This window comes from Lissotriton helveticus, chromosome 6, assembly GCF_964261635.1.
Source record: "Lissotriton helveticus chromosome 6, aLisHel1.1, whole genome shotgun sequence".
NCBI lineage: Eukaryota > Metazoa > Chordata > Amphibia > Caudata > Salamandridae > Lissotriton > Lissotriton helveticus.
Window position 1 is genome coordinate 1,950,034,860 of NC_136067.1, and position 13,092 is coordinate 1,950,047,951.

A 13,092-nucleotide genomic window follows, 5' to 3' on the forward strand; every position below is an offset into this window, starting at 1 on the left:
GCCTACAAGAAATGAGGCACAAGAGCATCGCCAGTTTCGCTGACAACTCCTTCCTGGAGAGATATCTATTGTGCTGCCAGGATAAAAACAAATTAAGGACAAGATTAACATCCCACAGCGCAGAATAGCGTGGCTCCGGAGGCAACGAAAGACGAATGCCCCGTAACAGTCTGCAAACCAACGGGTGTTCACCTACTGGCGTCCCATCCACTGGGAGATGACCAGAAGAGATAGCCGACCTGAAAGTGTTGATAGATCGGTAAGCCAGGCCCTCAGAGGCCAGCTGGGCCAAGAAATTTACTGTGTGGACCACATCCGAGACCAAGGGATCGACACCCCGTCGCAGACACCAACGGGTCCATCGGTACCATGCAGACCTGGATCTCTTGACAGTCCTGTCTGCCCACGCTTTAGAGATAAGGGACTCAGCCTCTCTCGAAAGGCCAGGGGTTTCCCATCGACCCCTGAAATCCGCCACGCCATGAGCCTCAGCGAGCCCGCGGATACTAGAGGATGAGGAGATCCGATCGGACTCAGGAGGAGGGAGGGAAACAGGGGGAGTAGGATTGGAAAATCCCAAGAAAGTTCCAGTAGAACTTGAAACCATACTTGCAACTTCCACAACGGGGTGATCACTACTAGCTCTGCCGCTTGTCTGCAAACTAGCGCTGTCACTCTCGTGATCATGGCGAATGGAGGGAACGCATAACCCTGATCCGCTCTCCAGTCCTGGAGAAACGCATCCGTCGCTGTAGCGAGGGGATCTGGCCTCCAACTGAAGAAGCGAGGCCAGACTCTTGAACACCGACTGATCCAGACGCCAAAGACTGGAGTCCCGGAAGTGGTGCAACTGGAAGTCTGCCTCCAAATTGTCCTGACCTGAAGATATTCCGCCGTGACAGATACCCGATTGTCGAGGCAATATTGCCAAAAACTTGCTGCTAGATCCGACAGGGCCTTCGAACTTGTGCCACCCAAATGGTTCACATAACGAACTGCCGAGATGTTGTCCATCTTGAGGATCACGCAAGACTGTACTAAATCTTTGATCCAGCACCGCACTGCGAAAGATCCCGCCAGAAGCTCCAAACAGTTTGTGTAACTTCTGCTCGTCGGGTGACCACAATCCGCCTGTAGAGAGATCTCCGCATCGGGCCCCCCAGCCCAACCTGCTGGCGTCTGATTCTATAATAATGTCCGGGGCAGACCCGAAGATTGCTCTCCCATCCCACGCCTCCATATGATCTAACCACCATTGGATCTCGGACCGAGCCTCTGCGGACAAGCCGAGTTTGTGAGAATATGGATACCCTTTCTGAAGGAAGTACCCTTTGAGGCGTTGGAGGGCCCTGTAATGGAGAGGGCTGGGGAAAATTGCTTGAATGGAAGCGGACAAAAGACCTACCACACGAGCCAGTTGATGGAGGAAGATCTGGGGTCTGGACAGAACACGTCTTGACTCGTGACGGATTTTGGTCACCTTCTTGCCCGGAAGACTGAGTGTGACGAATCCCAAGAACGTAATGTTTTGGGTCGGTTGCAACCGAGATTTCTTCTCGTTGATCACAAACCCAAGGTCCTGAAGGAGCGAGATCGCCATCTGCAGGTGTTGCGGACAAGCGCCATCAAGAGAAGATCGTCGAGGTAAACGATCATTCTGACACCCCTGGACCGCAAAAACTCTACCGGCGGCTTGAGCACCTTGGTGAAGCACCAGGGAGCCGACGAGAGGCCGAAGGGGAGAAAAGTGAACTTGTAAGTGTGTCGACCCCAGAGGAACTGAAGGAAACGCCGGTGGGGAGGAAAAATTGGAACCACCAGGTAGGCGTCCTTGAGGTCCAAGCGGACCATCCAATCGAAAGGCCTGAGGACGTCCCTGAGAAGGTGGATCCCTTCCATCTTGAAATGGCGATAAAGAAGCCATTGATTGAAGTCTGAAAGGTTTATCACCGGTCTCTCCGGCCACCCCCCCCCCCCCCCCCCCCCCCATTGGTCTTGTCGACCAGGAAAATGTTGCTCATGATACCCCGGGGGTGCCGAGAGGTGCGGGTAATGGCACCTTTGTGGAGGAGGGAGGAAACTTCCTCGTCCACCAGCAGGCTGTCCTGAGCGGAGAACTGGATAGGGCGCGGCAAGGAACCTTGCACCGGAGTTCCTTCGAACTCTATGTGAAAACCCCTCACAGTTTGCAGAACCCATGCATCGCTTGTGATCGTAAGCCACACTTGAAAACACTGTGCCAACCTCCCTCCTATGTCTTGTGGGGAAAAAGGGAGAACTCTCACCTGGGCTAGAGGCTGCGGCTCCTCCACGATAACCTCTTCCTTTACCCCTCTTTCCTCGAGTGGGTAGAAATTTCCGAATCTGGATTGATCCTGGTAGTTTCCGGAGCCTTTCTGGTTCGTCTGGCGTTGCTGTTGGCGACCGGCCGAGATTCCCCGTCCTCGGCCAGGCCCACGGAAAACATGGGGAAACACCTTCTTAATCGTTGATTGAGCCCGGTCAAGAGACGTGAAGGTATTCACAAATTTACCGAGCTCCTTCACGAAGGGCTCGCCAAACAGGCCCTTTTGGTCGACAGCGCTCGCCTCTGAATCTGCCAGGTCCCCTAGCTTCGGGTTGATTTTAATCAGGAGTGACCGGCGGCACTCAGTGGACAGGGCACAGTTAGTATTGCCCATAAATATAACCACTCGTTGTGCCCAGCCTGACAGGGTTTCTGGGGAAATGATGGAACCGGACTCTTTGGCCTCCTCGGCCATATCCAGGATTTTCGTAATCGGCCCCAAAGTGTCCAGGAGCTTATCCTAGCAGGTCCTCCAGGATCTATCGATGCCTTTTTTTAGGATCTCGAATAAATTTCTGAAGAAAGGTGCCCATCCTAGGGTCAATCTCTGACGTAAGGGCTACGTTGTCGTCCAGAGAAGGGCGAGGGCATTCCGCCCACAAACAGTTGCAAGCTTTTTCAAGAGGACGCCGGATATGGGCGGCCACGTAGGCGGCAACCTTATCTGCGGGGGACCACTACGAGGACCCCGGGTGCACTATGTCGTTGGGATCCAGCATATCTGACATGCTAGGGGGCTCTTGGGATTTCCCTGGAACAGCCTGAGGGACTGGGGGGGGGCGGAGGGGGGTAGGAACCTGACCAGGAGAGGGAGACGGTCCTGGAACCGAAGGGAGGGGAACGGCATGGGGCCTACTGGCCATAAAGGCCTGTCTGAGGCGGTCAAACGCATCCCCATTCTCGCCCCACCGCTTAGGCGGTGGGGCGCCAAGTGGATGCTTGAGGGGAGGGGGGGGAGTGGAGGGGGGGGGGGAGGATCAGAAGCCTGGGAGGGGTTAGGAGCAATTTGCTGTGAAAACGTCACAAAAGCCTGGCCAATTTGGCACGTTAACCTATCTTCAAGAGGGGTAATGGCCTGGTCAACCGCCCTATAAATAGAAGTATCCACCGCCTCGTAAAAGTCATCCCCCCAGGGCATGTCAGCGATGAGGTCCTCCTCCTCCTCCTGATATTCATCATAGAATTCCATGACGCAGTATTTAACAGGGTGGGCACCCCTGGCCTAGAAAAACAGAAAGGCTTAGCAAAGGCTGGGTGGCAGCCAAACACTTTGGGTAGTGGGGATCAGCTATTTAATGGGTTCAAGCCCAGGGACAAACTGGCAACAAGACTCAATCAACCCTCTTTGTGCAGGGCAACCGGCTGGGTAATGTCCCTTTTATACACTTGTGCCCCCACACAATACAGACCCACAGGCGTCAGACAGCACAGCTGCAAATACAGGCTCTGCCCTGGTAGCATAAAAAAGGAAGAAAACCCAGGGCCAGAGCGTGGGGCACAAGAAACGCGGTAACGCTATGTAATACCGCCGATACACCGCACAGGCGTTCTCCCTCAGCTGGGGCTCCCAACTGACACACACACACACGCGCGCGACGCCTGAACGCCTCAGAAGAGAGTAAACGTCGCGCAGCGCCCGTCTCCACACAAGCGCCCTCTAAAGGCGGGAGGACCAAGGAGCAAAGCCAGTCTTCGCCGCGTAGGTACGGGAAAACCCGTAGCCGCGGCACCACCTCTCCCCGCGGGTCCCCGCTGCGGGAGAGGGAGAAAAACCAAACGCGATAAGCACAAATCCCGCCGCGAAGCGCTAATACAGCGGGGAGGTAAAATACCACAATAATGCAATATAAGCAGAAACACATCTTGAAACCGTAAACAATATGAAGTCATAGAACCATAAATAAAAGCAGCGCTTTAAAATAGACAAGTCAAACACCCTTGAATCTGCAAACCCAAAGGAAAAGCCTGAAGGGTACTTATCTTGCTGCGCTGCAGCAAAGAAAGAGGAGGAAGAGACACTATGTGGAGGGACTATGTGAGGGCTTCCAGTGCCCTGATTGGACATTGAGTTGGACAATATGATTGGTTGTTACCAGGTGGTTCTGGTTTTTCTTGTTCGACTACATGTCCCCGTGGAACCATGGGAAATGTAGTCTTTGATATCTTCTCTGCTGTTAAATAAAGTGGAGAAAGAAGGCATAATCCTCGCCTCCAGTCCTGACTGAAATGGGATGTGATGAAGGAGTCGGCAATCGTTCCTTCTTGTTTAACAATGTATGTTTTAGAGTAATCTTAAAAGTAGAGGAAGAGGACATAAGCTCAAGGGAGTGGGGAGTTAGTTCAAGTGATGAGATCCAAGCAAGAGAACCCACAGGACCCTTTGCCACTGGATTCAAGCTAGCCTGGCTGATAAAGGTTGTTACCCAGAAACTGGGCCCAGGATGCTTGTATCCGGTTCAGGGAAGACCTGGCTTGGCAGTTCGGGCGACTGTTCCCATGAGGATTTGCATATAACTGGGTCTGAACTGAGGTGGCTCAGTGAGCTAAAGAATGATGATGGATTCAACCCAGATCTGTGACTGGGGGTGAGTGTTTGAAAAGTATCAGCGCTCCGTCATTGTGTTTGCTCTGAATTTGTATTGTGCCCATTCTGTATGACGTGTTAAAGAAGACTACATGTCCCATTGCAATAAACGTGTTCAGGGATAAAAAGTTATCCACAGAAAGTGCTACAAATGACATGAACGTATTGGGCAGTGACTTCCCATAAGGGCTGGAGTATCCTCTTTTGACAAAGCATAGGTCTCAACTGCCAGGACTTGCGTGGTGACTTAGCGATGCTTGCTGTGCTCTTGCGTTGCACTGTAGGGTAGGGTCCTAGGCTCAGAGTAGTTTTGGGCTACTGCAAGTATTGTCTAGAGTTTGAGTTGTCATTGCAGTGCTTGGAACACCCATTTGAGACTTCAGTTAATGGGGCTCTGCTGCTAGCGTCTAAGTAGGTAGCAGGGGCTCCTCTCAAGACTTGGCCTGGGGCTCAGGGGGGAGTGCACTGACTGGTGCCCTCTGCTACCCCAGTCTATGGTAATCAATGGAGGCTGCAGAGGAGTCTGTCAGATCTTGCAACGCTGGTCTTTTAAAGCCAGTGCGACACTGTTGGAATCAGGCGACAAATGTGTGGCCTCACCACATGGGGAGGTCAGCTGATCATGTCATGTGGGCTCTTGGACCGCCCACATGAGGGCAGAGTCCCACCAAGGTGATTTTCAGGCAATCAGAATTTGCCAGACTATGGCTGCGGTCCCTAGTATCCATGTAACATCACCTCCTCTTTACGCCTAGAAGTCTGTGTGGTGCTAAAAGTCATGAGGGGGTCACACCATGAGTTACCCGCACTGGGTGACACCAAGCCTAGTGACCCCACTGCTCCTCCTATAAACGTAGCACGTCTGTGCTGCTTCTTCAACCATGGCCTGGGCTTTAATCAACATGCAAGCATTCCCATAATGTACGAAGTCACTTTTATTTAGTTTCAGCTACAGCCCCCCTCCCCCAACCCAGCAGTAACAGATTTGCTTTCGGCGTGAGACGATGTTTTGGGTTTTGTTTTAGTTTAGCTTCCCCGCATTTGTTAGCCCGCATTATTCTTCACGCCACACACTGGTGCATGCCACACACTGGTGCATGCCACACACTGGTGCATGCCACACACTGGTGCATGCCACACACTGGTGCATGCCACACACTGGTGCATGCCACACACTGGTGCATGCCACACACTGCTGCATGCCATACACTGCTGCACGCCTCACACTGCTGCACGCCTCACACTGCTGCACGCCTCACACTGCTGCACGCCTCACACTGCTGCACGCCTCACACTGCTGCACGCCTCACACTGCTGCACGCCTCACACTGCTGCACGCCTCACACTGCTGCACGCCTCACACTGCTGCACGCCTCACACTGCTGCACGCCTCACACTGCTGCACGCCTCACACTGCTGCACGCCTCACACTGCTGCACGCCTCACACTGCTGCACGCCTCACACTGCTGCACGCCTCACACTGCTGCACGCCTCACACTGCTGCACGCCTCACACTGCTGCACGCCTCACACTGCTGCACGCCTCACACTGCTGCACGCCTCACACTGCTGCACGCCTCACACTGCTGCACGCCTCACACTGCTGCACGCCTCACACTGCTGCACGCCTCACACTGCTGCACGCCTCACACTGCTGCACGCCTCACACTGCTGCACGCCTCACACTGCTGCACGCCTCACACTGCTGCACGCCTCACACTGCTGCACGCCTCACACTGCTGCACGCCTCACACTGCTGCACGCCTCACACTGCTGCACGCCTCACACTGCTGCACGCCTCACACTGCTGCACGCCTCACACTGCTGCACGCCTCACACTGCTGCACGCCTCACACTGCTGCACGCCTCACACTGCTGCACGCCTCACACTGCTGCACGCCTCACACTGCTGCACTCCTCACACTGCTGCACTCCTCACACTGCTGCACTCCTCACACTGCTGCACTCCTCACACTGCTGCACTCCTCACACTGCTGCACGCCACACACTGCTGCACGCCACACACTGCTGCACGCCACACACCGCTGCGCACCTCGCACTGCAGGGCGGCGCCGCCCACTGCAGGGCGCCGCCCACTGCAGGGCGCCGCGCAACACCACCACATCACTCTGGGACACCACCACATCACTCTGGGACACCACCACATCACTCTGGGACACCGCCACATCACTCTGGGACACCGCCACATCACTCTGGGACACCGCCACATCACTCTGGGACACCGCCACATCACTCTGGGACACCGCCACATCACTCTGGGACACCGCCACATCACTCTGGGACACCGCCACATCACTCTGGGACACCGCCACATCACTCTGGGACACCGCCACATCACTCTGGGACACCGCCACATCACTCTGGGACACCGCCACATCACTCACGGGACACCGCCACAGCACTCACGGGACACCACCACAGCACTCACGGGACACCACCACAGCACTCACGGGACACCACCACAGCACTCACGGGACACCACCACAGCACTCACGGGACACCACCACAGCACTCACGGGACACCACCACAGCACTCACGGGACACCACCACATCACTCACGGGACAGCACTACATCACTCACGGGACAGCACTACATCACTGGCCCTGGGGAGTGGGAGCGATACCTCTGGTACCCACCTCCGGGCTGGGGGCCGAATGTTCCTACCCTGCCTCCCTGTATAGTTTTTATTTTGGGTGGTGGCTACAGGGGGCTCAGTCCAAAAATGGCTGCCACCACATCTTTGTTGCTGTGGTGGCAGCCAGTCCGATCTTTGCAATGCATTTACATCTGTTGGATCTGCAGATCCTCCACAATGTGATATATACATACATATTAAACCTTAATTTCTCAAAAACTACTAAACTGATTTACACCAAATCACAAATGCACACTTTCTGGACTAAGATCTAGATTTCTGACAAATTTGATGTAATTCCGTTCATCCAGTGTGGCTGTGTCTAATTTTCCTAATGCATGGGGAAAATGCATTTTGGGACCCCCACTTTTTCTCGGCTCAGCATGACAATGGCCCGGAAACTTTCCAGGAAGGACCTGAGGTGGATGAGACCTTTTTGGGGGGAAAATTTTGTGAAGGTTTTTTTAATGGCGCCAAAGTTGTTAGCAAACCAAAAAATTCATGTACTATGGAAACAGGGTCCTAACTACCCAGTGGTGACTGTGAGTGTGTCTGTGTGTGTTTCTCCTCTGTGTTCGGTGCGTTTCCCTCGTGCTTCCCGATCGTCGATGGTGCTCGATTTTCAGTGGTTTGCTGCGCGCTCATTTGCATAAATAGTTAGTTTCTTCTTTAGAAGGATTCCACAGTACTCTGGAGTAAGTTTGAAAATTGGATTTAAATTTTGCGCGCTCCTTAGCAAAGACATTACTTCAATGCGTTTTGGTGCTCACACGCACCTTGGTCACAACGTCGACCATGTTGTACATTCTTCCTTTTAACAATACATGTTGTAAACCTAATAGAAGGACAAAAAACATAAGTGTTTTTGCAGTCGCCATTTTGAAGTGGTCCACTAAAAGTATATAATTGCTGTGTATTTCACTTAGTCTCATTAATTCAATATTTCCTTTAACAAAACATATAAATAATTAGATATAATTCATCATTATACAATGTAATTGTATGTGTCCCATTGATTTCATTTTTAATATCGCTTTTAAATCCATTTTCACTAATATTCATTCTTTGTGCATGGGGGCCATATTTCAATATGTAAATAAACCACATCTGCACTGTGCTTTCTGCCCAAGTGGGCATTAGTAGATTGCCGAAATACTTTGCTTGTATCTTTCTCTGGCACCTTATCATGATTTAAAATGTATATTCTATGATGTATATTTCTTTCACATTTGTGTTTTTTTTCACAGGATTTATTATCGAAAACAATTTATACATTTAAATTTTTCAATAGGCCAGCATGATGCTATGAATCTTTTTATTAGTAGTAGTCTCTATATTTTGGCCATTGCACATTTTCTTATGCTGCTACAACCAGTGGCTTGTCCTCCTGTGAACAAACAAATAAACATATACATTGTTAAAAACTTACCATAAAAACAATAATATCCGTCTTCAGAACTAGCAGCTTAATTCATTTCATTTCAGAGGTGGACAAATAGCTCATCATCAATATTCAGTCCCAGTGGTTCCTTGCAGTCCAATTCTAGAATGTAAGGTGACTCTAGTCTCGTCAGCTCTTCCTCAATTGTCCCCCTCTCTTGCTTTTTTCGGCACACTATCACACTGTACTGTAATAGCTTGTGGTACCCTCCATGTTCTTTATAAAAATGTCTTGCCACTGGATATGAACTGTTATAGTTTTTTCCAAATATAGAACCAGTAGTAGTAGTTTTCATCGACCGCACGTCTAATGTCAATAAGCAAAAATGTGTAAGAGGATGTGGCATGATGTGCAAAAGAACAATAGTTTGGAATGCTACCCTGAGCGCTTGCCAGTGGTTAGACTTAGTGCAAGCAATCCTCCAATCACCTTTTGTGTTTGTTGCCTTTGACATTCAGCCCGGCAAGCACTAGAGCACTAAACCTCGTATTACAGTAATCCAATCCAAAGTCCTCATCTGCTCTGTCGGCATCTTTATCAGGTACACCTGGCACAGTTTGTCCGACGTATGTTTGATTACAAAAAAAGCTCTCTCCCCCTTATGCAGGCGTAAATTAATATTTTGCTTCCAATAGGTATTAAAGGGCCCATGGAAAGTCTGCAAAATCTACTGTAACTAGGTGAAAACAAAGGCATGTGGAATGCTTTGTCCTATGGACTTTTATCAATCACGTCCCCGATCCTTCAATTTTCTGAAGTCCAGCTTGCAGATTCTAGCCATGGAGTTTGAAATTTGATTTCTTGATTTGAGTTGCTATTATGTTCTTTTCATAGGTTTGATGCCCATCTCCGTGGATAGTGCAAATAGTTTTCGTACACCTCAACGAGATCACTGTAAAAAATCTGGTGAGTATATTGACATAAGTGAATGTGAAATTCTCTGTTCTTAGAAAGGTTCCCAAATTCTTTCCCATTTGTTCCTCCATTCCAATCAGGGACACCCACCATTCATTGTATATTTTCTGCCTGAACACACCTTCCTATTGCCATGTAGTTAGTAGCTTTAGCATCTGTTCTTCTGTGGAGAGTTCTATTCTGTTGGAATATATGTGTGATCTTTTCTTTTTTTGAACAAGTGCGCCTATGTCCACCCAGACGCCTGAAATGCATAGCTTTGAGTGCATTGTTTGGAGTAGTTCTCCAAGCTATACATTTCGGTAAATGTCTTTATCTCATTAATTCAATTTACTTTGCAGCTATCTATTGACTTAGTTGAATGAAGGAAAGTAAAAACGGCCTGTTCAAGAAGGTTGCAGACTGGTCTAATACACTGTGACTTCTCCATTAACGGCTTTAAAACAAAAATGCTTATCCTAGGAGGTTATCTATGATTACTTTTTCCATGAAACTTGAAACTGTAATTATTCAGAATATGGTCTGGTGCATCATGGCCTGCACAAATACCGGCTCATTGGCTGGCTGACTGACCGGCTGATCAGTATTGATTTGACTTTAGGATCCTGTGTGTAGCCCTGCCTAATACCACTCATTAGGGGTTAGACTAATGCATTTCAGTGCTGGTGTCCGCATCACCGCACTAAAGTGCAATAGAATGATGCAGCTTTTAATAAACGACTTGCAGCCCACTGACTAAATGGAACTCTGCTCCAGCACGGCCTGGCGGGCGAATATCATGAATTGAACTTGATGGCGAGCTTTAGTGTGCCAGATGTCACTCTCAGTGCTTTGTTCTCATACACAAAACAATATCCAGAACCAGCAGTCAGTCAATGCTCTCAGGCCCCAAGCAGATTCGAGGGTGGTGCTTGCCTGTTGTATTTTCTCCGCCACGGCGTCTGCCCAATCATGACCAAACAGGGTCTAATTGGCCTGAGAGGCACCGACAAAGAAGGGCTGGAGATGCTTTGTTTTTCCTTGCTGTGCAGCGCCGGCCGCCTACTATGGCCCTGGCAAGTCTGATGATTGTCTAAAATCAGCCAAGACAATAGTGTTGCACGAGTAGAGTCTGACAGTGACTGCTGTAACCAATGAAATATAATTGCCGGTATAAAAAAAGGTAACTCACTCACAGTATGTCAATATTGTTCACCAGCTGTTTTTAAAATGATTCCCTGGCCATGGCCATTGCAGCCTCAAAGCTCCTACCACACTGTAATGGAACAAATGCCCCCTGAATGGGAATAATCATGCGCTTACTAATATGATCAGAAACTCTCAAAACAAGGCCAATTATTAGGCGGATGTTAGCGCTCACAAGCTATCACCCCTGTTTCAAATGTATTCTCTTTGGGGTGTTGGTGCCAGTTATATACTGCCCGAGTCTAGAGCACAAATTGTAATTTGTTCCAAAAAAAACAATCATGGAAGCTGGAGGTTCTGTCGTTATGTGTGTAAGTATGTATATAGATTTTGTTTCAAACTTTATTTATCGTTTTATACAACAATTGCACACAATGAAGCCAAAGCAAAATATAAAACAATAATACATGTGTGTCACAGCAAATGACTAGAAAAGAAAAAAGATAAAAATAAGCGAAAGGCCATATAGACTATAGAGACGAGCTCAACTTCAAAAGTAGATGCAGTACATCAGACATCGAAGAGCAAATCAGTGGAATGCCTTATATAGCATCGAATAGTTAACAAGAATTTGGGCTACCTTTTCAGCGTCCGCAGAATGATCCCAGGACAAGAAGTCCCGCAGTGGCTGCCAATATCTGTGGACCTGGAAGCATCGGGCTGAAGGGAACATATAATTCTCTTCCAGGAGATCCACATCAATAGTCATAAGCACTGAATATTCCCACCCATGTGCGGGGACCACAGAAATAATATATATATATATATATATATATATATATATATATATATATATATATATATATATATATATATATATATATATATATATATATATATATATATATATTCATATTCTATAATATAATTATTGAAATGCATTATTGAATCTTGCCCTCTGCCTATTTGATTTAACCAATTCATGGTTTAGATCTGTATGGTTTTGATTCTTAGAAAACCATTCTAAGATGGCGCTTATGGTATTGCTGAGGGTTTAGTCCCTTGTTGATGTTTATGATTAACCACATGATTTTATTTAAGGTGTGTTTCGAATTATGGGTTGTGACACCAACGAAGGCTTTTTGCCGAAACGTTTGTCTGTGCTAAATAAACTGCACGCTGCTAGTAATTCTCCTGAGTGCTGCTCTCTTCTTTTACATCACGGAGGAGTTCTTTGAGCGTAATATATCGCAGGGTTCTACGACCTGCCGAGCAGCACCCGCTCCAGAGTGCCTGAGGGTTTCGTGGAAACTCGAGCGTGGAGAAAAGGTATCCCTTGAGCACCGCCGAAGCAATTACGGACACCGGTGAGGCTCCGGCTTCTGGAAACAAACAGCGCCGTGAGAAAATTCCTCTGCCTGCCTCCGTCTGAGGTGAGAAAGACTGCGCGTCTGACCGGTAAGCCCTGCTCCTTTCTATTTAGTTTGGAGCGTTTGCATGCAACGGCAGAGCGCCGAGGAGAGTGAAACACAGCGTGCCTCTAACCAGGATGGTTATGAGTGAAAGCACTTAACGGAGTGAATGCAACCCGAGTCAGTGCAATTATGGAAATGTTTGGCGAGCAGGAGCGCCGTGCTATGGCGCAGGATATGTTTAAAAAACGTGACAGACCGCTCACAGCTACAGCGGCAGCCTCGTCCTCTGGGGCGGGAGATGGGAGCAACAAGCTGAACGATTTATTTTTTAAACTTGAGAAATTACATGAGCGGGAGATCCGTAAATGGTGGGAGGCCACCAGCCTCAGCAGTTACATCGATGAAAAAATGGTGCCTAGAGGACTAAGAGTGTACACAGTACCGGCGTACGAACACCCTGATCCCCAATTGTTAACGGACTGGCAAGAACATACCCAGGCATATTGTGAGGGTATTTTGAAACTTTTGGTAAAGTACGCATGGAGCGACAGGGATAAGGCTCTAGCCGAAATACAAGCATTAGAAACCCTCATAGATGGGGAAGGTG

The 13,092-nt window shown here is 49.0% G+C and overlaps 1 protein-coding gene across 1 annotated transcript in view; it reads left to right on the top strand.

Annotated features, from left to right (window-relative positions):
- PBK (PDZ binding kinase) overlaps positions 1–13,092 on the top strand; it is a 147,694-nt gene that overhangs the window by 55,738 nt on the left and 78,864 nt on the right. Inside the window, exon 3 of the mRNA XM_078649951.1 lies at positions 9,865–9,936. Coding sequence (XP_078506077.1) covers positions 9,865–9,936 — 72 coding nt within the window. The remainder of the gene's footprint in view (positions 1–9,864; positions 9,937–13,092) is intronic.